The 26,803-nt window shown below is 51.0% G+C and overlaps 1 protein-coding gene and 2 pseudogenes across 1 annotated transcript; 2 read left to right on the forward strand and 1 right to left on the reverse strand.

Moving 5' to 3' along the window:
• LOC131765789 (centrosomal protein of 78 kDa-like) overlaps positions 1 to 26,803 on the reverse strand; it is a 96,407-nt pseudogene that overhangs the window by 35,767 nt on the left and 33,837 nt on the right.
• LOC136792198 (DPEP2 neighbor protein-like) lies at positions 1,693 to 10,266 on the forward strand (annotated as a pseudogene).
• On the forward strand, positions 11,574 to 25,726 carry LOC136792199 (dipeptidase 2-like). Its single transcript, XM_067008277.1, is given in 13 exon segments — positions 11,574 to 11,708; positions 11,755 to 12,014; positions 12,339 to 12,465; positions 12,747 to 12,917; positions 13,078 to 13,143; positions 13,146 to 13,201; positions 13,503 to 13,572; positions 13,693 to 13,869; positions 14,249 to 14,333; positions 15,002 to 15,077; positions 15,727 to 15,862; positions 15,963 to 16,107; positions 25,143 to 25,726. Coding segments are annotated over 13 exon segments (2,088 nt in total).

The following is a 26,803-nucleotide window of genomic DNA, read 5'->3' on the forward strand; positions in this document are numbered from 1 at the left end:
TTCCCAACCTTTGACACACTGCTCCCTGCTGCCACCCCAGGAGATTCTATTATCCTTAGAAAGGAGGGCAAGAAGCCTACCCTGAACTTTCCCTTTTAAGATTCTGTGCTCTGCAATGGGGAAAGGTGGGGGGAGGGATAAATTAGGAGGTTGGGATTAACATATACACACGGCTATATATAAAATAGGTGATCAACAAGGATCTACTGCATAGCACAGGGAACTGTACTCCATATCCTGTAATAACCTGCATGGGAAAAGACTGAAAAAGAATGGATATATGTATAACAGAATCACTTTGCTGTACACCTAAAACTAACACAATATTGTAAACCAACTATCCTCCAATATAAAATAAAGATTAAATTATAAAACAAAAACTGTGCTCTGTAACACCAGAACTCACTTCTTCCAGAGCACTGACTACTGTGCTTGTGTTTACCTTTCACCCAGTAGAAGGGAAGATTACCTAGGGCAGAAGCATCGTCTCCAGCAGCGCTTGGTTCTGACAACTCATTCAAGTGCCAGGATACTTTACACACATAACGTGCTTAATTAATTCTAAGAACCCACTGATAGAGTGGCTTTTAATGTCATTTTACAAGTGTGGGGATTGCAGTTCAAAAGAAACTTGCCCAGGCCACAGAGAGCATAAGCCCTGTAATTCAAACCCTAAGCTGCCTTCACACCGGTGCTCTTTCCACTACATGATACGACTATTGAAAAAGATTGTTGTTTTCCTGAGCCCTGTTTTAATGGAAAGGAAATGAAGCGGGGATATATCTATTTCCTAATTGCTTTGGTGTGTACCAGGCAAAGTCATTCAATAGACCAGGTAACATCTGTGCAACAATGAACGATGCTCCAAACTGTGCTAAGTGTTCTACATTGTAGAGTCTACCAGCATTAACAGAGAGTCCTTGTAACCGCCACAGAGAGTGGGTCCTGTTAAGCCCATGCTACAGATGAGAACACTGAGACCTAGAAGCCTTAAGGCACTCGGCCGGGGTCACCGAGCTGGCAGGAGTCCTAGTCCGGACGCCCCGTCTAGTGCACACACACTCGTGCACTGGGCACCGGTTCGAATACCCACCCTCTACCTTGTACCATCTAAAACCCCACTTCGCAGAGCTCACACGAGAGCCCCTGGAAGCGGGAACTACAAACCTGTCTAGCCGAGCCGTGGCTGGAAGAAGCTCTGGATACAGATCAGGGGCAGAGGCTGCTCAGGAGTGGCGCCCAGTCCACCCCGCGGAGGTGGCTGGCGTTAAATCCACCAGGCCCTCCCGCAGGGAAGTGCGCACGGCGGGCAGAGGCAGCGAGTCCTGCAGCGCGCACAGGTGCTCACAGTGCGAGAAGAGGTCGGCCGCGCTGTCCCGGCACAGCTTCACCAAGTGATCATGGCCCGCGCGCGGCCTCGAGGACGCTGGCTGCGGACACGATGTCCACACCCGCCTGGGGGCCCCGGCTTGCCTCTCGGCCCCTAGTGCTCCCACCGCCTGGTGGCTGCGGCCCCGCAGCGTGCGCAGGACCGGCGTCGCAGCCAGAAGATATAGGGCCATGGGCTCCAGCTAGGCCGGAACCTCTATGCCGCGTTCCCCTGCCCCCGCATCGCCAGCCTCAAAGCCCTCCGCCCCGCGGGGTTGAGGTTTAAGCCTCCGGGCGGGCCCGTGGGGGCGGGGCCCGCTCGCCATGCGACCGCACGCAGCTTCGCCTCCCAAGAGGATGCGGCCTGAGGAGCAGGGACAGAAGCTTCAAGACAAGGGCAGCGCGAAAGGTAGGAGGTGTGGAGAAGTTGGGGTTTCCAAAAAGCGTTCGCTGACTCATCCACACAAAAGTGAGACCTGGTTGTATCAACACATTTTAAAAGTAGTTTAACTCCCGACAAATGTCTGTGCTCGCCCCGCCCAGGAGAGAGCGTGCACTTCGTGAGGGACACAGGAAAGGCTTAGTGAACGTCTGCCTGTGGTCCCTTACCTGGTGCACGGGTGTGTGAATTTCTGCGGAGAGCTCTCAGTTTCTGTAGTTTCTGCTGACTTGACATGGTGGTTGGCAAATGTGACGTGTTCCATGCATTCAGGACATGATCGTGGTTACTAATAATCACTTTGTTTTGTATTGACACCTCCACACAGAATTTACTACTGAATATCCACTTTACAGAAGAGAAACTGAGGCGTAGGAAGTGAAGTGATTGAGGAAGAGGAAGGACTCAGACAATTGGTGTTAGTAAATTAACCCTGCAAGGAGGCCGTTAGCCTGCGGTGGCTCTAGTGATGCGGCCGCCTACGTAAACCAACCAAAATCTAAGCCTGTCAATGCCTCAGGGTGACGAACACCACCGAGGACAACCAGCCACACACCACCAACTAGGCTTTAAAGCTATAGCAAGTCAGTCATTTCCTTGCTTTGTTTCTGCCCTTTTAAAATAAAAAATCTCTGCAGCTCCTGTGGCTGGAGTGCTCCTCACCACTTCTGCTTTGGTGGTGCCTGAATTGAATCTATTTTTATGCACATAAAGTGTTAAAATTTAAAATATGCCTCAGTTTGTCTTTTAACACTGGCCAAAGACGTTGGATTTGTGTCCAGTTTCTAGAACAGTGGTCGTCCTCTGGTCAGGCCTTAGGCGTTACGTGTACAACGTTCCTCTTCTACCACCACCTTCTGGATACCTCCACCCACTACCAGCTCCTGCGCATCAGATCCCCTAGATGTGGTCAGCAATGGCTTTTACATGCAGCGTGCTCACATTATAACATTGCAGACACTCCTCCGTCTTCCAGCCAGCGTGTGACGTGAACCATTACCGTTCCTGTTGAAGAGCCTGCTGTAACCACTTTCCTAAACACAGCCACTCCCCAGCTGACCCTGGGTAACCACTCTTCTGAACTTGGTCTCCATCACTGCCATGGAATGTCTTTCTATTTAGGCTACATTTTTAAGTATTCTTAAACCACATATAGTATTCTACTACGTTTTCTTTGTTACTTGCTTTATTTAGTGTTATCTTTGCTTGGTTCATCTATGCTGGCACGTAAAGATCTATGTAGTTCATGTACTTTCCTCACTATGTAGGATTCCCATGTAGGGAAATACAGTAATGTATATGTGTATTTTCCTGTTGATGGACGTTTAAATTGTTTCCAATTTTCAGTATGATTTCTGTTTGAAAAAATTTTTATATAATTTTTAAAGGTTACTTTTTACATTTACAGTTATTGCAAAATTTTGGCTATATTCCCTGTGTTGTACAATACATCCTTGAGCCTATCGTACACCCAGTAGTTTCTCTCTCTCACTTCCCCAACCCAGTATTGCCCCCTCCTCCCCCTCCACACTGGCAACCATGAGTTTGTTCTCTATATCTGTGAGTCTCCTTCTTTTTTATTATATTCAGTAGTTTTGTGTATTTTTTAGATTCCATATATAGGAGATATCCTACAGTATTTGTTTTTGTTTGACTTATTTCACTTAGCATAATGCCCTCCAAGTCCATCTATTTTGCTGCAAATGGCAAACTTTCTTTTTTTATGGCTGCGTAGTATGCCATTGGTTATATGTACCACATCTTCTTTATCCATTCATCTCTTGATGACACTTAGGTTACTTCCATATTTTGGCAATTGAAAAGACTGCTGTTGCGAACACTGGGGTGCATGCTTCTTTTCAAATTAGTGTTTTTGTTTTTTTCGGATACATACCCAGGAGTGGAGTTGTGGGGTCAGGTGGTAGTTCTATTTTTAGTTTTTTGAGAACCCTCCATACATTTTCCACAGTGGCTGCACCAATTTACATTCCTACCAACTGTACCAGCATTCCCTTTTCTCTACCTCCTTGCCCACATTTGTTGTTTGTGCTCTTCTTGATGAAAGCCATTCCGACAGGAGTGAGATGATACCTCAGTGTAGTTTTGACTTGCATTTTCTTGATGATTGTCAGTGTCGAGCATCTTTTCATGTGCCTGTTGGCCATCTGCATTTCCTCTTTGGAAAAATTTCAATTCAGTTCTTCTGCCCATGTTTTAATCAGGTTGTTAGTTTTTTTGATGTTGAGTTTTATGAGCTGTTTCGATATGTTGGCTAGTAATCCCTTATTGGTCCTATCCATTCCAAATATTTTCTCCCATTCAGTAGGTTGTCTTTTCATTTTGTTGATTGTTTCCTTTGCTTGCAAAAGCTTTTAAGTTTCATTAGGCCTCATTTGTTTATTTTTGCTTTTATTTCCTTTACTTGCAGAGATGGATCCAAAAAAATATTGCTGTGGTTTATGTCAAAGAGTGTTCTGCCTATGCTGTCTTCTAGGAGTTTTATACTATCCAGTCTTACATTTAGCTCTTTAATCCATTTTGAGTTTATTTTTGTATATGGTGTTAGCGAATGTCCTCATTTCATTCTTTTACATGTAGCTGTCCAGTTTTCCCAACACCACTTATTGAAGGGACTGTCTTTTATTCATTGCATAATCTTGCCCTCTTTGTCGTATACTGGTATACGTGTGTGGGTTTACCTCTGTGTTTTCTGTTCTGTTCCATTAATCTATATGTCTATTTTTGTGCCAGGACTATACTCTTTTGATAACTGTAGCTTTGTAGTATAGTCTGGAGTCAGACAGCATGGTTCCTCCAGCTCTGTTCTTCTTTCTCAAGATTGCTTTAGCTATTCAGCATCTTTGTTTCTTCCATACAAATTCAAAAAATTTTTTGTTCTACTTCTGTGAAAACTGCCATTGGCATTTTGATAAGGATTGCATTGAATCTGTAGATTGCCTTGGGTACCACGGTCATGTTAACAGTATTGATTCTTCCAATCCAAGAACATAGAATGTCTTTCCATCTGTTTGTGTTACCTTCAATTTCTTTTATGAGTGTCTTATAGTTTTTGGAGTTCAGGTCTTTTGCCTCCTTAGGCAGGTTTTCTCCTAGGTATTTTATTCTTGTTGATGCAATGGTAAGTGGGATTGTTTCCTTAATTTCTCTTTCTGATAGTTCATTGTTAGTGTATAGAATTTCCACAGAGTTCTGAGTGTTCATTTTGTATCCTGCAATTTGACCAAATTCATTGTTGAGCTCTAGTAGTTTTCTGGTGGCTCTTTGGGATTTTCTTTGTGTAGTATCATGGCATCTGCAAATAAGGACAGTTTTACTTCTTCCTTTCCAATTTGGATTCCTTTTCTTTTTCTTCTCTGATTGCTGCAGCTGGGACTTCCAAAACTATGTTGAATGTAAGTGGTGAGAGTGGCAATCCTTGTCAGTGTGATTTCTGTGTCGCTACCTCCATTTTTTTTAGTCTCCAGCATCATTAAATGTAGTCGTCTCCTGTCTAATTAAAGCTCCCTCTTCTGCGTTTTCCATCAAGCCACTTGATTTTTTTATCCCCCTCTACTTCCTTCTTCTCAGTCTCACTCTTGGGTGTCTCTTGCTTACCCAGTTTCAGTGTAGGTGTTCTTTAGGTTCCCATCCTCAGCGTCCACACCTTTGGACATTTCACAGGTTCTCTGGGTGATCTTATTTCCTGTTCAGGCTTAACTTCCCCCTCAGGGTGATGTCTTGTAACAAAGATAACTCTCTCCATACATCAAACTGCCGCCTGGAAAGCTGCATATTTCTCATTGTCCTCAGCATCAGATCTGTGTTCCTTAGCTTGGCATATAAGCTCCTTCACGATTGGACTACCTCTTTTGTCTTCCTTCTGGCTACATTGCTTCCTGAATGTCTTCTCTAGGCATGTGGACCAGCTTGTAGTGTCTGATGTTCTATCATTCCTGCCCTGGCCTTTACAGATGCTGCTTCTTTACTTAAGACCCTCCTCTTCTGCGTGCTCTTCAGTGAGCTGACATCTGCTTGTTTCCCAGCCTCAGGTTGGGGGCCAGCTTCACTGGGAGGCATTCTTTCCCTAACCCTCATCTCTCCTCCCCTGCTTGTTTAGTGCCTTACTACTCTGCTCCCTGACATCCCTGTATCATAATACTTACTGTCTCCAGTATTAAGCATCTTTTTAGATAGTTTTCCTTCCATAGACTATAAGCCCTTTGAAGGCAGGCACCATGTCTCATTCATCCTTATATTCCCTATGCCTAGCACAGTGTTGGTACAGGAAGTGCTGATTAATGACTCCTGGAACTTTCTCGTCTATTCTCCATATGAGTCATTACTAGCACCTTGTGGCTACTGCCCACACATGAAGCTCAGGGAAGCTTTATCATATTAATTCATCATGTAACAGATTAACTTAAAATGTGTTTTCCTCGAGCTTCCCTATTTTCTGTCTGGCAGTCAAGGCTTGCCTGATGATCTCTTCCCTCCTTACATTTAATTATGGCTGAAGAGTGGCTTTCTCCTTTCAGCATCTGGTGTGTTCTAGCTTCCCTGAACATGGTGAGCAAAAGCTGCCTCCCCACAGCACCTCTGGGACCCTCTGACAAGCCAGGTGCATTCCTGGCCCAAGACAAGATGCCTGGGTTTCCCTGCCAATACCTGAGCTGGGAGGGACATGGCTACTGGGCAGCACAAGACACGGGCTCTCCTCCTTCTGGGCTCTGGTGAGTGTAAGTTTGACTAGAAAACAGCTTATCATTTTATCCCTGATGCCCTGTAGTTGACTGCTGGTCCATCACGACAACATTATCCCCAAACTGCCAAGCCATTTTACCTTCCCATGGAACCTCACTGCAGATGCATTCTGCTCATCTCTAACATTCATCTTCTCTGGACCTGCTTTCAGAGCAATGGGGTTTGTTAGATCCAGTCACAGAGCTATGTCAACAATATAGGCTGTCTTATTTTAATTGACATGTGGTCCCCATTTCTTTTTTCTACTCCCTTACTTATGGCTGTTAACAGTGACTCTTTCTCCACTCTTTTCATGTCCCACTAGACTCTGTTGTGTGTCCTTGCTCTCTCACCTGAAGAGGATACCTCTTATTTCACCAAGAAAGTAAGGTTTCAGACACAACTTCCTCATCTTCTTTCTGCTGACTCTGGCTGCCTTCCAATCCATGTTCCATGACACAGACACCACCATCTCCTCTTCAAATCCTTCTGTGACTTTCCATTGCTCTTAGGATAAAGACAAACCTCCTCACAGTGGTCTAAAATGGGGAGTCACAGGCTGGCTTCCGGTGCAGAACTGTTGTCATTCTGTAAGATAAGGAGCTTGCTTCAGAATGTAACTCATATGTCCACTAGATATACTGTTTAGTTTAACAGGCAAGACTTTCTTGATGAAAGAAACAGTGTGTTGACTTGCATTCTAGAGCAAGCTTCTCACCTGGCACCCTGGGTGTGCTAGTCTGCAGGGCAGGGCATCCCCTGGGCAGGATGGAGCATGATCTCTGCAGCCTCGTCTTGCACCTCCTTCCTTTCATTCTCAATCATCCAGCCCATAGTGGCCTCCTTTCAGGCCTGGATACTCACAACGGCACATTGCCCATGCTGCCCCTCTGCATGATATGTCCTTCTGTTTAGTTTGCAACTGATTAATGCCTCCTCATCCTTGTCATCTCTTCTCATGTGTCACTTTGTCAAGAAAGTATCCCCTTACCTACTCAAGTCATCACATCCCCCTACCGTAGCTCACATAACAACAGGTACTTCTCGCTTATAGCCTTCATCACATTTCACATCCAGTTTTAGATAGGTGTTTACCATATGGTCCGTGAGGAACAGATCATGACTGTCTTGGTTCTTCTTGATTCCCAGCGACGAGCACAGTTACTGACACCCTGTGTTAAATGGAGAAATGAATGTATCCAATCAAGGACCAAGCCCTGACAGTTTTTCTTTATAGTGTCTCTCATACTCCTCCCTTCCATCTGTGTTGCCATTACTCCAGTTTTACCATTTATTATTTTACACCTGGATTACGATGATTGCTTTGGAGAATAGCATGTCTTCCTATCTTCCTCCCTAAAAACCTCTCCTACACCTCCCAAGGTTCTTGGGTTATGCCTTTGCCCTCTTCCAAACCATCCGTGGCACCCATTATCAACACAATACAGCCAAACTCTCAAAGATTGACATTCAATACCCTCCATAATTTGGCTTTAAGTTTCTAGACTTAAAAAAAATAACTGGATCTAATTATCTCTGCATCTTTGCTCCCTTTCATATCTACCTATGACATTAATTTTTTTTTTTTCTACTCAATCTATTTTACACCTCCTTCTCTGGGAAGACTTCACTGACAATCCAAGCAATTTATGGATCCCTTCTCTCCCCTGAACTTGTAAACAGTTTAACAAGACATATGTGGAACTGACATAGGCATCTACATCTTATCTCCCTCTCTGGTATCTAACCATCCTGACAATGGGGGTACACCTCTGTGTTGTGTGCAGGTCTCAGCACAGTATTAATCTTGCCTCTGAAGCCAATCTCAGGATGTGGGTCTCTCTTGCCCTCCTGCGGTCCCTGGGGCTGTGCCAGTACACTGGCACACCTCACGTGGGTTGTCTTCTAGACTAGGGCATGGGTGGGGAGGCCCAGGTGTGAGGGGCCGGGCAGAGTACCTCTGCCTCCACTCTGCTCTCCTCCACAAAACCGCCCCTGCTCCTGAAGCCTGCCCCTCAAGTCACAGTTTCCTTATATGACCTCACTGGCTAGTGATGACCTCATAGGCCTTCTCACAGTTTCCATGGCAGGGTAACTATGCAAATGTGCTGCCCTCAGAGAAACTTCCCTACCAGTTCTCCAATAGATACCAATCTCTTTGGTTGTCTGAGAGAGAATAAATGACCAGATCTTCTACATTTACTCTAACCTGTCCTATGTTCCCTGGCTGGGCAGTGCAGGAGGTACACCGAGACCGGGCATCTGTACAAGAGGCATGGTGTACACACAACCTCACCGGGCTGCCACATGTTCCTGTGGGGCTTGCCCAGCCCATACACCTGAGCACTTTCTCAGCTGTAACTAACACCAGTGACCTGGGACACCTTCAAGGACCCACAGTGCTCACTGCTGAGGACAAGTGAAAGGTCATCCCTGGACAAGTGTGCAGGAAGGTTCTGATCTTTATCAAAGGAGCCTTCCCCTTTGGGCTACAGGATGCTTCCATTCACACCCTTTGCTGATTGGCCTCTTAGCAAAAGGCAAGTGCATTTTCGTTGGCAAATGGTAAATGGAGCAGTTTCAGGAAGAGGGCCACTCTTGAACCACACCTTGAAACTCAGGCACAGCTGTGCTATCATGTAGACTTCTGTATCGCTCCCCTCAGACACATCCCATACTGAGCAGCTGAGTACTAGGGGAGTGGGTGGTGCCATATTGATGGGAGGACCGGAAGAACCAAGGGTGGGTGATGAAGTGCTAGTGAGACAGGAGGGCTGAGGAGATGGTGTCCCAGGAGGCTGGGTTGATGTGAGCCTAGACATGGTACCCAGAACCCGGTTCTGAGTCTCCAGATCACTCTGCCTCAGTATTCGGCCTTGTTCTACTCTAGATACAAGTATCCGAGGGCTAGAGTTCAGTGTGGCTGAGACAGGCAGTATATAAATGGGGCCCAGGAGCGGAGCCCAACATGGGAGGGGTTCTTATCCAAGTTAGATTAGAGTATTCTCTTCCAAGCCTTGACAGGCATTTCCATGAAAGCCTCAGAAGTGACAGGCTGCAAGAAATGTTTTCTCTGTTGTGGAAGGGAGAGATGGAGAGGATCATGAGCGCGATGACTCTCGGGCTCTACCGTTTTCCCTGGAAACGGTCAAGAGACTTCCTCATCGGCTGCAGCCGTAGGCTCTAGGAATTGCTCTTGCAGCCAGTGTCCCTTCTCTAGGGACTCCTAGAGGTGATGGGCCAAGGCTGTGTTTGGGATGTCAAGTAGATTAAAGGTCTTCAGCCAGAAACTGGGAGAGACTTGAGAGAGGGAAATTCTGGCAGGAGACTGTGTACAGCAGAAGGGACTGATCACTTTTGATTTTCTTTGCAGCAGCAGCGGCTCCCGTTTCTCCTTGTACAGCTGGTCACTACCACGTCCTCAACCGAGGGTGTGGAGAAATGCAGGTGGGCTGGCATGGGGAGACATACTGCCTGGTTGGTGGCTACCGGGCCTACGGGGATGTTCCTTTGACCACGCCAGCAAAGGTGGAAGCAGAGAAGCCAGTCCCCAGACGTGCTCCAAAGAGAAAGCGCGCTCCGGAAGAGTCGGGCAAAGATCTTGGTTGTTCCAGACCCCAAATCCGGCGATTGTAGCATGGTGCCAGGAGGCGGACTCCACAGAATCTTGCTGGCTGAGACATTCTCAAGAGAGGGCCATGGCAAAGCTCACAAGGTTACCACCCGACCCCCCACCCCCCATTTCCTGCTCCCCGAAGCAAGAACAGGATGGAGAGTCAAGCAGCACGCACCCTGCCCCGAGGTTCACATGCTCCTTTATTCCCAGCCGCTTCTGTCCCCAGTGGCGTCCCCTACTGCTCAACAAAATGTTTTTCTGTAACAGATTTCTAGGGTCACCACAGCTCAGACTTAGGTCACTACCCCTGTGCTAGGCACTCCTGCCACCCGGGGAAAGGTTCCAAAGGTGGAACAGCTCCAGGGGGTGCCAGGGATCAGAGCAAAAACTTGAGAGGCTGGGGATGAAGGAGTTTGGGCACAGTCCCTAAAGCATCTCAGTGGTTGAGAAGGCACATCCCCAGTGTGTGGGGGGGTGGTGGGGGGAAGGGGTCCCTAGAGGAGGCAGCTAGGGGGAGGCCTGAGGCTGGAAATGGGGAATGGCGTGTGGCCTCTGAGCGAGCACAGGCACTTAGCCCTTGAGGTTTCTGGGAAAGCTAGAGCCACAAGGTCCACGAGATAAGGCAAGTGTAGCAGCAGAACCCAGGTGCCAGGTCTTTCCTCAGAACCTATCCTTCTTCACGAGGCCGGGCCTTCCACGCTGAGGTAGGAGGGATCCTGGCCAGAAGGACAGCCAGCAGCAGCTCTGGAAGGAAGGGTGCTGCACTGGGGGCTCTGCTGCCATGGAAATGACTTCATTTCCTTCCACTCAAATACCGTATGGACTGGGTTCCTGCTCTGGTGAGTAAAAGGGTCGCTGACTCTCCCCAGAAGGTTGTTCAGTTCACATCCCCAAAGTCCCTCTATTCGGGCCCTGGGGAGGTATAGCAACTCCTGAGGGCGCTCTTTCCTGAGGCTGGCTAACAGAAGTGAGGGAGGTTCCTGATAGGTCCCAGGTGCTGGTTGAAGTCCCCAGAGAATGGTCATGCAGGCTGGGGAGTCAGGTAGGTGGAGAGAGAAGGCTGGGGGCAGAGGGCCCCTTCCTGAATCCAGAGCTCACAAGGTTACCCCCCCACCATTTCCAGAAACTATCTCTTCCCCCATACCAGCCCCAATGGCCCGGTACTGGGAAACCGGGAGCCCAGAGCACTTGTGGCCACAGAGACACTCGCACGCAGCCCTCGGCGTGGGCGGGGCCTGCTGCAGGCGGATGGGGACGAGGTGTGCTCCCGGGAGGCCTCAGGCTGAAGGTGGCTCCCTGAGAGAAGCACCCCAGCTTGGACAGGAAGTTTAGAGGCGGGGGAGAGCAACCTAGGGCGCCCCCTCGGAGCAGTGGGAGTGGGAAGTGGGCCGGGGGCAGAGGGCACCCGCGATGGGAGGCCAGTGGGCTCTCAGCAGAGGCCAGCTGAGCCCGCAGGACCTGCCTCTGAGCAGGGACCGGGAGGGAAGTGCCGCCCTGTGGCTGCTGGGCTTCGCGGATCGCGGCTCTCCGCACACGGGTCGCAGGGTACTGGGACTCTCTATCCCCTCCTTCACCCTGTCCCCCTCGCGAGGCCGTGCCGCTGGGTGGCCTGTGTCGATGGGCAGAACCCCATCTCCCGCTCCTCTCAGAACGGCCTCTGCCTGCCTGCCTGGCCCTGCGCAGCTTGCGGCCCGGGGGCCTCGAAGGTCCCCGCGCACTCAGCCAGCGGCCTCTGCTGGGTCTGCTGCTGTAGCCAGTAACCCGGGAGCACACCACGCCGGGCACCTCCAGCACCCCAAGTCCGCGGGAGTGCACGCGGGCCCTGATGCGGGACTTCCCGCTTGGGGACGGGTGGCTGCAGTGTGTGCAGGCTGCTGGGGGCCGGTGGCGTCCTAGCCCGGCACTGGGCAGGAGAGGAGGTCCGGAGCATGCAGAGGTAGTGGGGAGGCTCCGTCACACCACCCCTGGATGTCCTCTCCATCATCTAGGGATGCCCTTCCCCTTCTCTGTCATCCCCTCCCTCGTGGGAACCCCTCAGCCCAGGCCTCAGCTGCTCCTAGTATAGTCTGTGTGAGTGTGAGGTGGGGCACCTCTAGGCTGCCCCAGGCCAGGCAATGTGTCCTGCCTGATCCCAAGACCTAAGGAGCCCACCCATTTGCCTTGACCTCCCTCCAGCCACAGCGACATGCCCCTGGCCCTGAGGCAGTTTTGCCACAATGGACTCCAGGATGTTCATCTGTGCAATTGCAGCCATGGCCGGACCAGCATGGACAGGCTGAAAGATGGTCTCCTGGGTGCCCAGGTACCAAAGGGACACACAAGGTGCCACCATGGCTGCTGGGGAATGTGGAGTATTTTGGGGGCCTCAGAGACCACAGGTTAGTCACATTGGAACTAAGTTACCATAGTGACCTAGAAAGTGCCATGCCATGGATGCTGGGGGCTACAGGGGTCTCAGTGAGCCAACCTGACGGGCATCCAAGTACCACAGAAAACGCATTACATGTGACTTCTGGGCACAGTGAGTGCTGTGCCAGCTGAGGAGGCTATGAGAAGCCCAGGAGTTCCAAAGCCCAAACCAAGCCCTGGCCGGAATTCCCTCAATTCTCGTCAGCCTACATCCCATGCCAGACCCACCAACGGGATGCTGTGTGCCTCACCCTGGAGCAAATTGACCTCATCTGCCTCACGTGTGCCTCCTATTCTGAGCTGGAGCTTGTGACCTCAGTTAAAGGTAGACGGGGGACTTCCCTGGTAGTCCAGAGGTTGAGACTCCACGCTTCACATGGCCAAAAAACAAAAAAAAAGGTGAACAGACTGGTGGTGGTAGGTGTTAGGGACTTCAGTAAGCTACCCCTGCCTCTGAAAATGATCATCTGACCTACCTGCCCCCAGATTTCAACAATACCGGAAGTTGGATGGCCTCATTGGTGTGGAGGGCGGCCACTCACTGGACAGTAGCCTCTCCACCTTGCGTACCCCTTCTACGCACTGGGTGTGCGCTACGTGACACTCACCCACACCTGCAATGCGCCCTGGCGAGCACAGTGCAGATGGTAAGGGCCCAGTGAGGCAGGGATCTGCCCAAGATCACGCTGGGGCCCAAAGCAAGTTTACCCCTGGGATCTGACCCTGAACCTGGGCTGGGGAGGGGAAGGGGGGCTTGCAGAACAAGACTGAATCCCCAGAAGGGCCCTCCTACTGCCAGGCACAGCCCAGTTTGGGTCCCTCCTCTTGCACCAGGGAGTTACACGTGTAGACGGTTTAACAGAATCCCTTTCTAGGCTCTTGTAGCCAAGTCATGGCCACCAGGCAGACTGCCTCCTGATCATCCTGCAGGGCACAGAGCTCAGCAAAGGGTATCCACCCCTTCTACAGCAATGTCAGTCGGCTGCCCGGCTTTGGCCAAGTAAGGACCCGGGTTCCATACCCTGCCCCACATGAATGTACAGCCCCGCCTGTTCCCTACTGATAAATGCACACAAGATAAATGCAGCCCTGATGCCCTCTCCCCATCCTGTCCCTGCAGAAGGTGGTGGCAGAAATGAACCGCCTAGGCACGATGGTGGCCTTGTCCCATGTCTTGGATGCTGTGGCACGGCGAGCCCTAGAAGTGTCACAGTCACCTGTCATCTGCTCCCACTCAGCTGCCCGGGGTGTGTGCAAGAACACTCGGAATGTTCCTGATGGTATCCTGCAGCTCCTGGTGAGAGACTGCCCTGGCCCTCAAACCTAAGGCAAGAGGTTCAAACCAGGAGCCCTTGAACCTGAGCCTCTTCTCCCTCAATTTCCTCAAACCCCAGGTTAAATATCTTCTGCCCCCAAAATCCCCGGTCCATAGCCCCTGAACTGTTGAACCCTAGGTGGGGGTCGAGGTGCTAAGATACTCCTCCAAACCTGGAAACCCAGGGCCAAGACACCACCCAGATCAGGGCTGCAGCTCCTCCATTCACACAAACCCGGAGAGGAGATGACTCTGACCTCAAAGCCAGGGCTGAACACCTTCCTCACAGGGGCCGACAGAGTGAACAGGCAGGTGGCTGTGCTGGGGGCCAAGCTAACTGTCCACCGGTCCGCCCCTGCAGAAGAAGAACGGTGGCATTGTGATGGTGTCCTTGTCCGTGCGGGTGCTGCAGTGCAACCCGTTAGCCAACGTGTCCGCTGTGGCAGGTAAGCCTCACCCTGGGCTCTCTGAAAACTCTGATTTGGAGCTGAAGCTGGCTCCAAATCTGGGGAGGACTTCAGAAGAGCCCCAGTGGTTTGACACACCTGTTGGCAATAGGTACAGCTCCCCAAAACCCAATAACGGACATTACACAGCACCTTGGTGCCATGTGGAACTGGAGCCACGGAATCAAAACTGCCATACTGATGGCTATCAGGGAGGCTGTCAGACACAGAGCCCAGGTGCTGCCCAACTGTGCCTCTGCAGGGGCTCCTAAAGCGCACTGCCCCTACCTCTGGCCAAGGGACTGGACAGCTCCTTAGGTCTCTGGGGTCTTCAGCATTTGTACTCTTGTTCCTCTCTCATCCTCCACACCCAGGGAAAGGAGCCCCCACAGCTTCTCAAGGAGACTGGGAGGCAGGGTGAATCTTGGGTGGGAAATGGCCCAAACAGGGGGCTCTGGGGTCCACTCCAAATCTGAAGTCTAGTCTAGAGCCAGCTGGATTCACTTCACATCAAACCTCAGGGCCCTCCAGTTGGTACTCTCGGTGCCAGGCCATGAAGGAACTGGCCTGTTTGGCCTACAGGCTGCAAAAAGGGGAATCAACAGAGGCCAGTCACCACCACTACCCCTGCCCTGGAAGCCCCACACTGCTGACTTCCCATTCTTCAGATCACTTCAACCACATCAGGGCAGTCACTGGATGCAAGTTCATCGGGACTGGTGGAGATTATGACGGGGCTGGCCGGTGAGGGCTTCCCCGTGGCTTGTCTCGGGCTGGCTGGGCAGCAGTGGGGCTTTCACAGCCACCGTGCCCACCACACCGTGGTCCTCATGGCCTGGACCATAGCCTCAGGTGTGCTGGCCCAACTGGTATCTCCCCTCTCCCAGGGTCTGCCTCCTGGGCTCTCCCGTCTGTTTGACCCTCCTCTAGGTCATCATATTTGTCGAAAACACCACACAGAGCTCATCTGCCCAGCATCTGCACCCATCCAGTGCCAGCAGACCCACGGCCTCTGAGCAGACTCTTAGCAAGGTCTGGGCTGGGCTGACCATCTTCTCTGCCTGCAGTTGGGTCTGTGCATGCAGGGGGGTCAACCCAGTTCTTAAAGAGCTTTTCTTCTCTTTGTAAGTGAAGGCAAAAATTGCATTCAGTGAAAGGCATATATCTTAACAATACAATTCAATGACTTTGGGTGAATAGTTGAGGCGCTTTGGGGGTCTTCCTCTGAAGGATGAAGAGCAGGAGTGAATCATTTACTCTCTCCAAGTCTCCATTTTCCATATCTGACCAGGGCTGGGGTTCAGTGGACCCTGGACACATGGGGCTTTGGTTCTGACTCAGGACCAGGGAACAGGTCTGAGGCCCTATAGCTGCCTGCCTGGCAGCCACACAGGTTCCCACAGGCGCTGGAGGACGTGTTCATATACCCGGTACTGACAGAGGAGTTGCTGGGGCGTGGCTGGAGTGAGGAAGAGCTCTGGGGTGTGCTTCGAGGAAACGTGCGGCAGGTCTTCAGACAGGTGGAACAGGTATGCTGGGCTGGGCAAAAGAGTAGCTCTGAGCAGGTGGTCTGTGCACGTGTACGCAGGGGTGCTGTGAGAGGTGCTGCCCGCTGACTGCCTCCTCCAGGTACGGGAGGAGAACGAGGGACAGAGTCCCTTGGAGGACGAGTTCCCAGATGAGTAGCTGGGCAGCTCTTGCCGTTCCGTCCTCCCACGTCTGCATCAGAGACAGGACCTGGCTCCAGACCAGAAACTAACCAGAGCTGCAGTTCGTGGGAATCCCATTTTGTCACCTAAGCGGTCATTCTCAAACTCTTGCTGCCACATGGGCCCAGGCCTCACAGTTATTTCTGCCTTCCCCGTGCTCATTGTTTGGCTTTGGTGATCCAGTGATTCCTGCCAGATGTCACTTTGGCAGCCACAGAGACCACACAAAGTTTCCTTGAATGCGAGCACAAACACTTCCTGAAAATAAATGCTTTAGAAGTGGAATCAGCACGAATGTCCTTCTCCGTGGTGGGGTCTGTGGTGCAGGCTCCCAATACTGGGGTTTGGTGGGGGACCCCGCAGTTTACACACCGAATACTCAAGGAAGACCAGTTGGCAGTGGCCTGAGGAAACCCAGGTGGCTTGGCTCAGCACTGGAGGAAGACAGTGGGTGGCTCTGGCTGCAGGAGGGTGGACCTACTTGGTTCCCTCTGTGTAGCTCACCTCCATCCACATCCTGACCCACTGAGTACCACCTGGGGATCTTTCAGGGAATTCTGGTTCACATGCCCAAGAAGAGAACATGCCTAGATCACAAATGATCTTTGGACCTATTTCGACAGAGCCCACAATCTCAGGCTACTTAATGGGCCATGGACCTCCAATGGCTAGACTGCTCTGGATGTGGGCACACCTCCTCCCCTGTTCCTCAGGGACTTCCTCTCTAATCGCTTCAGGCTACTTAGACAACCACCCCATCTTCCCCCAGTTCATTAATGATAAAAGAAACTGCACTGGGGCTTCCCTGGTGGTACAGTGGTTGAGGGTCCGCCTGCCGATGCAGGGGACGCGGGTTCGTGCCCCGGTCCGGGAGGATCCCACGTGCCGCAGAGCGGCTAGGCCCGTGAGCTATGGCCGCTGGGCCTGCGTGTCCGGAGCCTGTGCTCCGCAATGGGAGAGGCCACAGCAGTGAGAGGCCCGCGTAACAAACAAAACAAAAAATAACAACTGCGCTAATTAGAGCCAAAACTGAGTTAATACATTGAGTTAATAATGACAGGTAGGGCTTCCCTGGTGGCGCAGTGGTTAAGAACCCACCTGCCAAAGCAGGTGACACGGGTTCGAGCCCTGGTCCGGGAAGATCCAACATGCCGCGAAGCAACTACGCCCGTGCACCACAACTACTGAGCCCACGTGCTGCAACTACCGAAGCCCATGCGCCTAGACAAGGGCCTTACACAGTATCTAAAGCCATGACAAGAAGAAACTAGGGGCCATGGGCAGAGACAGACAGGCTCCGACAGGCTCCAATCCCTATGACATTCCAAGGTGATCACATTGTAAGGGCTCGAGCACAAGAAAGCAGCCACTAACCAGCTACCCTGTCTCAAATATTTGGAGAAAGTCAATGCAAATACATACCTATGTATTATTCTTTTCCGATAACTCTTTCAGTGTATCCCTTCGGGCTTTGTGCAAAGCGATTCTTTGTTTTGTACCTGAAAAATGAGCGGCACATGTCAACGGATGAAACATGTCAGAGCAGACCTCCAAGGAGCTCTGCAGCTCACGAACCAGGAGCTCCGAGGTCTGGGAAAGAATCGTAAAAGTAGTGTAGAATCACAATATCTTTTTTTTTTTGTTTTCGGTGGTACGCGGGCTTCTCACTGTTGTGGCCTCTCCCGTTGCGGAGCACAGGCTCCGGACGCGCAGGCTCAGTGGCCATGGCTCACGGGCCCAGCCGCTCTGCGGCATGTGGGATCTTCCCGGACCGGGGCACGAACCCGTGTCCCCTGCATTGGCAGGCGGATTCTCAACCACTACGCCACCAGGGAAGCCCGAATCACAATATCTTAAGAGCATCCTTTATATCAGCCCCCCTCTATCATATCACCGATCAGTGGGCATCAACCTATACAGGAACATTGCGGTGACAGACAACCCGGTACTCTCTAGACAGATCTAGGCATTGCTCGTTGCTACAGCAATCTATATCAAATTCAGAATGACTCCCTGGCACGCATCAGTCCCAGTCTGCCTTCTGGCATGGTACACCCCAAGGCACACCTCATCTCTTTTCCATCTGGTGGTCAGACCCCGAATGGCCTTGAACAACGCTCTGCGGGCTTTGTTAGCTCTTCACGATAGGAGCCAGTGAAGGCTTTTAAGGAGAGGAGTGGCATGACTGATCACATTCCCCATGATCACGGTGACTGCTGGATGAAAAACAGACTGTGGGGGCCACGGTAGACACAGGCAGATCAGTTAGAAGAAGGCTCTTCAGTCACCGATGTAGAGATGATGGTGGCTCAGGACGGAGAGATAGTAGGGGAGGTAGTGAGAAGTGGTCACATTCTAAAGATAATTTGAAGGTAGAGCAACAGGAGTAAAACGAAGAAAATCAAAATCCCATGTCCCAGAGATAACTGTTAATTTATTTATTCTAAGCAAACATGGTCCCCTCTAAAAACCACAAAGCTTGCCAAGGATGCTCTTCTCAGAGGTACTAACTTTTTACTCCTCAGCCTACTCCGGCCTGGCCTCCCCCTCCGCCACTCTCCCCAAACTGCTCTGATTAAAGTCACCAATTATCTCGAAGTTGCTCAACCTACGAGACACTGACCTGTCTGTCCTCAATCTTGTTTGGCTAGCAGCACATGGCATGGTTGAGCCTCCCCTCTTCCTTGATCTCTCTCCTCCCTGGGTTCGTCGACCACACACTCTTCCAGTTTTTCTCCCTACCCCTGCTTTTCAGTCTCTTTTGCTGGTTTCACCTCCTCCCCTCACATGTTGAGGTTGCACCTTAGCCGAGGACCCTCTTCCCTTCTAATTTCACACATCCTCCCTCACAAATTTATTCACTCCCATGGTTTAAAATATTAGCGATGATCATCTCCAAAGGCATCCCAACCTCACACCAACTGCGCAAAACACATGCCCACTCAGATGACTTAAGGGCATCTTCTACTCAACATGTAGTAAACAAAGCCTTGATCTTCCTTCCTAAGCCTTGTCCTCTGTCTCCAATTATGGATTCAACAGACACTTACTGAGCCCCTAAGATATGCCAAGCACTGGCAGGCACTAGAGATAAAATGATGAGGCAGGAGGGAAAGGTTCAGGAGAACAGAGGGTTATAAAAAGGGAACTTACAAATGTGTGTGAAATTAAAACTGTGTATGGTGCTATGAAGGAGCAGTTACATAAGGCTGTGGGAGTCTGTGTCAGCAGGGAAGAGACTGGTGGGGCTTGAGGAGGGCCTCCCTTAAGAAATAATCTCTGGGGACTTCCCTGGTGGCGCAGTGGGTCAGAATCCGCCCGCCAGCACTATTTACAGTAGCCAGGACCGGGAAGCAACCTAAGTGTCCATCGAGAGACGAACAGATAAAGAAGATGTGGCACATATATACAATGGACTCTTACTCCGCCATAAAAGAAATGAAACTGAGCTATTTGTAGTGAGGTGGATAGACCTAGAGTCTGTCATACAGAGTGAAGTAAGTCAGAAAAAGAAAAACAAATATCGTATGCTAACACATGTATATGGAATCTTAAAAAGAAAAAAAAAGGTTCTGTTGAACCCAGGGGCAGGGCAGGAATAAAGACGCAGACGTAGAGAATGGACTTGAGGACACGGAGAGGGGGAAGGGTAAGCTGGGACGAAGTAAAACAGTAGCATTGACATATATACAATACCAAATGTAAAACAGCTAGCTAGTGGGAAGCAGCTGCACAGCACAGGGAGATCAGATCAGTGCCCTGTGACCACCTAGAGGGGTGGGATCAGGCGGGTGGGAGGGAGATGCAAGAGGGAGGGGATATGGGGATATAGGCATGCATATAGCTGATTCACTTTGTTATACAGCAGAAACTGACACACCGTTGTAAAGCAATTATATTCCAATAGAGATGTTTAAAAACAAAAACAAAAAAGGAAGCTGCCTGCCAAGGCAGGGGACATGGGTTTGCTCCCTGGTCTGGGAAGATCCCACATGCCGCAGAGCAACTAAGCCTGCGAGCCACCACTACCGAGCCCATGCGCCAAGACTACTGAAGTCCACGCGCATAGAACCCGTGCTCCGCAACATGAGAAGCCACTGCACTGAGAAGCCCGTGCACCGCAATGAAGAGCAGCCCCTGCTCGCCACAACTACAGAAAGCACACGCGTGGCAACGAAGACCCAACGCAACCAAAAATAAATAAATAATTAATCAATTAATTAAAACTTATATTAAAAAAAGAAAGAAAAGAAAGAAAAAAAAATCTCTGCTGGGAATTCCCCGGTGGTCCGGTGGTCTAGTGGTTAGGACCCTGTGCCTCCACTTCAGGGGGCCAGGGTTCAATCCCTGGTTGGGGAACTGAGATTCTGCAAGCTGGCATCGCAGCCCAAATAAAAATGAAATAAAACAAGAAAGAATCTCTGATTCAAGGTCTAAAGGGTGAGAAAGTGTTTATCACGCCAATATGTGAGGAGAAAATTTTTCCCATTTCAGTAGGTAGCACCTCCATTTAACAATTACACACCCTTAACCCACATTCCCCACATCCAATTCATCACTAACTACTATTCACCTCCAAGCCATCACAAACCTTCCAAATTCGACTCTAACCTGCCTGCTTTACTCTATCTCCAAGGCCACCACTGTGCACAAAGCCAGTCTCCTAATGAGTCTCCCCAAATCCAGTCCTGCCCCCTCCTAGCCATTCTCTTACACTAGCCCGTATGGTGTCTGAAAAAGGCATCTCTGCCAACCCCACTTCTCTCTTTATACCCTGCAATGGCTTCCCACCAAGTTTAGGATAAATCCCAAACAGTTGATGGACTGCAGGCTGAAAGACAAGAAGGAGGTAGGGAGGGTGTCAGGTTAGAAAGAGGGATGAAGGGTCTAGGCAAACAGCGAAAAGGGCTGAAAAGAAAATGATCAGCACTTGTACAACAGTCCTGATGCACGCAGGAAAATGCAGGAATAGTGAAGGAATACCAATAGCCACTTTTTATTTCTGCAATGCCTTTGCAATTCCCAAAGTGCTTCATTTATAACTGTGATTCTCAAACCTCGCTGTACATTAGAATCATCTGGAGAGATTTTAAAAACTACCAATGACCAGGCCTCACCCCAACCCAACTAAATAAGAATATACACTTCACTGTATTAAATTTTATTTCCTGCCCCCAAACATCCATTAAGCCCCCGGGAGAAGGAAAAAGGGATGTGACTAGCAATAGAGAGAACTTTTGTTCACAAGGGCCATGGCAAGCTTAGGCACTTTTGGTGAAATGTCTCTGGGAAGTAGTGGCAGAGGAATAAAGTCAAACTGACACAGAAGTATTGCTTGCTGTGCATTTCCAGGCTCTGCCTTCTTTCTCATCTCTTGGTGGCAGGTGGAGGAAGAGGAGAAAAGATTAAACTTTTTTATAAACCGGCAGAATAAGCTTATAGCATCCTCTCACTATATCTGTATAGGTTCTAGTCTCTGCAGCACTATAGAAGCTTTGCCCAAAGTAATGAACAGTTGAAAGTCAAATGTAATACTTCATCAGATGACTTAAAAATGCTTGCACACTGGAAAGGATTAAGTTGAAGAGAACAGAAATGGACCCAGAGCAAATTTGCCAAAAGAGAATACTGTGCTAAATGTACAGCCATAGCTCTTTTCCATATGAAGAAACAGTCAGAAGGAGAAAAGAACTTGGTCAAAACGACACAAGTAAGTAGGACAGAATCTGAGCTGTCTGTCCTAAGGGTTGTGTTCTTTAACCACCAGGCTAGCTTTTCTCAAATCTGATTCATGCATAGAATAATTATACCCCTCTGTTTGCCTTCAATATTCCCTGTTCATATGTATGCCTCCTGCAGTTTTAAATATTGCCCACTTTGACTCCCCAAAGCAACCCAGAAGACACAATAATTTGGTCACTCTATCCATGGACCAGTGTGGTGGGACTGCCCAGGAAGCTTATTAAAAGTGCAGCTTGGGGCTTCCCTAGTGGGGCGGCGGTTGAGAGTCCGCCTGCTGATGCAGGCGACACGGGTTCATGCCCCGGTCCGGGAAGATCCCACATGCCGCAGGGTGGCTGGGCCCGTGAGCCACGGCCGCTGAGCCTGCGTGTCCGGAGCCTGTGCTTCGCAACGGGAGAGGCCACAACAGCGAGAGGCCCACGTACCACACACACACACAAAAAGTTGCAGCTTCCTGAGCCCTACTCCACATCTAGATAAGTTTTCTGAGGGTTGTCTCAAGAATCCAGGTACAAGTCTTTTTAAGTGCTTTTGTGGAACTCCCCAGGTGAGTCTCTCACTCTCCTAAGTTAAGAAACCGTTTATTCGGCCTCCCCCAAATGCCCAGCCAGGTCCTGTTAAGGTTGGAGTCCCCGCACCACATCACAGGGCTGCTCCCAGCCAAGTAATCTCTGGAGCCTTGGAGAATCTGAATGGTCTCATGCTGGCCCACCTGCCACGACAAACCTCCTCCAGAGCATTCCCCTTCACACTTCACCTTCTACCACTCCCAAAGGCAGTCTGCTCCAATGAGGCCTGACTTCGTCTGTCCTAACGGGCACCCGCTGATTCAAGCACTTTAGGAGAACAAGGTGCTGTGCTTCTCAACCAGGGTGGCCCAACCTCTAAAATGGTAGTCCAATCAGTCTCTACCTCCCGGTCACACCCCCTGTGCAACAGGCCCAATAAACGAATGTGCCGTGTGGGCTTTTGCAAGGTCGGCAACAGGGAGTCCCCTCCTGAAGAAGGTTCTCTCACACTGCCACACTATCAACGGCTGCCCCAAATGGGGTTCCCTCCTGTGGGCCTGACCAGGCCAAGGGCAGAGTTGTCTCTTTCCTTCTCCGAGTCGGACCAAACCGTCTCAGTGACATCTCTTCACGGTGTCGAGCACGTCCTTCATGGGGGCTGCTGCTGAGCCCTTTATCTCATCCTTTCACGGAGGAGAGAGAGAGGACTCTAGTGATTTTTACTTCTAGGGGAGGGGGGAGTGTCATGACTATGCTGCCATTTCCTGTGATGTCCTTGTGTCACGAACTCGCTTCGAATTTCGTATTAAAATGGGCCCACCATTCCCACTTGGTGAGGTCATTCAGCACCCCCATTTTGCACCTTTGACGTCTCTCTCAGTCAACACTTGGAAATGTTTGAAACGGCATGAGCTTGTCCTCACGTTCCTATCAGCTGTGAATCCGGGGCCCCAACCTGAACCTAACCTTCGAGCACAACACCTCTCCACTACCTGTGTAACACTGGGCAGGCCCCTTCACCTCTGGGTCTTCTTGAGGCCTCAGGCATGAAAATGGCAGGGTGCTATGAATGTATATTTGGGGCAGGACAAGGTCGAGAAGACTGTGTCTCTGCTTTTACTCTTCCAAGCTGGAATGCCTTCCCTCTCCTCCCCATGGGTCCAAACGTCACTTGTCCTTCAGGCCTACTGCCGAGGAGCCTTCCCTGATTCCCCAGTCCACACAAATCTCTGCCTCTTAGGGTCAGGGCCGTACAACCTAGCTGTCTCTTTCAACGTTCATCTTGCCTCTCAAGCCGATCTCAGGATGTGGGTCTCTCTTGCCCTCCTGTGGCCCCTGGGGCTGTGCCAGCCCACCGGCACGCCCCACGTGGGGTGTCTACTAGACTAGGGCATGGGTGGGGAGGCCCCGGTGTGAGGGCCCAGGCAGAGTACCTCTGCCTCCACCCTGCTCTCCTCCACAGAACTGCCCCTCCTCCTCAAGCCTGACCCCCAAGTTACAGGTTCCATACGATGACCTCACTGGCTAGTGAGGACCTCACCGGCATTCCACAGTTTCCATGGCAGTGTAACTGTGCAAACAAAGTTTGCTGCCCTCAGAGAAACTTCCCTACCGGTTCTCCACCAGAGACCAATCTTTGGTTGTCTGCGAGAGAATGCGTGACCGGATCCTCTACACGTATTCCCACCTGTGCTCTGTTCCCTGGCTGGGCGGTGCAGGAGGAACAGAGAGACCGGGCATCTGGGGAAGAGGCGTGGGGTACACACAACCTCACCTGGCTGCCACGTGTCTCTGTGGCTCTTGCCCAGTACGTACACCTGAGTGCTTTCCCAGATGTACGTGATACCAGTGACCTGAGACACCTTCAGGATCCCACTGCTGAGGATGAGAGAAAGCTCCTCCCTGGACTAGTGTGCAGGAAGCTCCTGATCTTTATAAAGGGAGCCTAACGCCTTGGGCTACAGGATGCTTCCATTCACACCCTTTCCTGATTGGCCCCTTAGCAAAAGACAAGGGCATTTTTTGTTGGCAGATGGTCAATGGAGCAGTTTGAGGAAGAGGCCCACTCTGGAACCGCACCTTCAAACCCAGGCACCTCTGTGCTCTCATGTAGACGACATCTATATACGGGTCCCCTCAGACACATCCCATACGGAGCTGCTGAGTACTAGGGGAGAGGCTGGTGCCCTCTTTGTGGGAAGGCCGGAAGAACCAAGGGGGGGTGATGAAGTGCTAGTGAGACTGGAGGGCTGAGGAGATGGTGTCCCAGGAGGCTGGGTTGATGTGAGCCGAGACTTGGTACCCAGAACCCGGTTCTGAGTCTCCGGATCACTCTGCCTCAGTATTCGGCCTTGTTCTACTCTAGATACAAGTATCCGAGGGCTAGAGTTCAGTGTGGCTGAGACAGGCAGTATAAATGGGGCCCAGGAGCGGAGCCCAACGTGGGAGGGGTTCTTAACCAAGTTAGATTAGAGTATTCTCTTCCAAGCCTTGACAGGCATTTCCATGAAAGCCTCAGAAGTGACAGGCTGCAAGAAATGTTTTCTCTGTTGTGGAAGGGAGAGATGGAGAGGATCATGAGCGCGATGACTCTCGGGCTCTACCGTTTTCCCTGGAAACGGTCAAGAGACTTCCTCATCGGCTGCAGCCGTAGGCTCTAGGAATTGCTCTTGCAGCCAGTGTCCCTTCTCTAGGGACTCCTAGAGGTGATGGGCCAAGGCTGTGTTTGGGTTGTCAAGTAGATTAAAGGTCTTCAGCCAGAAACTGGGAGAGACTTGAGAGAGGGAGATGCTGGCAGGAGACTGTGCACAGCAGAAGTGACTCATCACTTCTGATTTTCTTTGCTGCAGCAGCGGCGGCTCCCGGTTCTCCTCCGACACCTGGTCACTGCCACGTCCTCTACCGAGGGTGTGGAGGAACGCAGCTGGGCTGGCACGGGGAGACAGACTGCCTGCTTGGTGGCTACCGGGCCCACGGGGATGCTCCTTTGGCCACGCCAGCAAAGGCCGAAGCAGAGAAGCCAGGCCCCAGACGAGCTCCCAAGAGAAAGCGCGCTCCGGAAGAGTCGGACCAAGAATCTCGGTTGCTCCAGACCCAAGCTCCGGCGATTGCAGCGTTCACTCAGCTAACGATTACGAGCTGCTGTGATTCGCAAGCACGGTGGCCCCACCTCCGGGCGCACCCCCTGTGCAACAGCCCCAGTAAACGAATGTGCCGTGTGGGCTTTTGCAAGGTCGGCAACAGGGAGTCCCCTCCTGAAGAAGGTTCTCTCACACTGCCACACTATCAACGGCTGCCCCAAATGGGGTTCCCTCCTGTGGGCCTGACCAGGCCAAGGGCAGAGTTGTCTCTTTCCTTCTCCGAGTCGGACCAAACCGTCTCAGTGACACCTCTTCGCGGTGTCCACCACGTCTTTCACGGGGGCTGCTGCTGAGCCCTTTATCTCATCCTTTCACGGAGGAGAGAGAGAGGACTCTAGTGATTTTTACTTCTAGGGGAGGGGGGAGTGTCATGACTATGCTGCCATTTCCTGTGATGTCCTTGTGTCACGAACTTGCTTCGAATTTCGTATTAAAATGGGCCCACCATTCCCACTTGGTGAGGTCATTCAGCACCCCCATTTTGCACCTTTGACGTCTCTCTCAGTCAACACTTGGAAATGTTTGAAACGGCATGAGCTTGTCCTCACGTTCCTATCAGCTGTGAATCCGGGGCCCCAACCTGAACCTAACCTTCGAGCACAACACCTCTCCACTACCTGTGTAACACTGGGCAGGCCCCTTCACCTCTGGGTCTTCTTGAGGCCTCAGTCATGAAAATGGCAGGGTGCTATGAATCTATATTTGGGGCAGGACAAGGTCGAGAAGAGTGTGTCTCTGCTTTTACTCTTCCAAGCTGGAATGCCTTCCCTCTCCTCCCCATGGGTCCAAACATCACTTGTCCTTCAGGCCTACTGCCGAGGAGCCTTCCCTGATTCCCCAGTCCACACAAATCTCTGCCTCTTAGGGTCAGGGCCGTACAACCTAGCTGTCTCTTTCAACGTTCATCTTGCCTCTCAAGCCGATCTCAGGATGTGGGTCTCTCTTGCCCTCCTGTGGCCCCTGGGGCTGTGCCAGCCCACCGGCACGCCCCACGTGGGGTGTCTACTAGACTAGGGCATGGGTGGGGAGGCCCCGGTGTGAGGGCCCAGGCAGAGTACCTCTGCCTCCACCCTGCTCTCCTCCACAGAACTGCCCCTCCTCCTCAAGCCTGACCCCCAAGTTACAGGTTCCATACGATGACCTCACTGGCTAGTGAGGACCTCACCGGCATTCCACAGTTTCCATGGCAGTGTAACTGTGCAAACAAAGTTTGCTGCCCTCAGAGAAACTTCCCTACCGGTTCTCCACCAGAGACCAATCTTTGGTTGTCTGCGAGAGAATGCGTGACCGGATCCTCTACACGTATTCCCACCTGTGCTCTGTTCCCTGGCTGGGCGGTGCAGGAGGAACAGAGAGACCGGGCATCTGGG

The sequence above is a fragment of the Kogia breviceps genome, chromosome 11 (genome assembly GCF_026419965.1).
Source record: "Kogia breviceps isolate mKogBre1 chromosome 11, mKogBre1 haplotype 1, whole genome shotgun sequence".
Lineage (NCBI taxonomy): Eukaryota > Metazoa > Chordata > Mammalia > Artiodactyla > Physeteridae > Kogia > Kogia breviceps.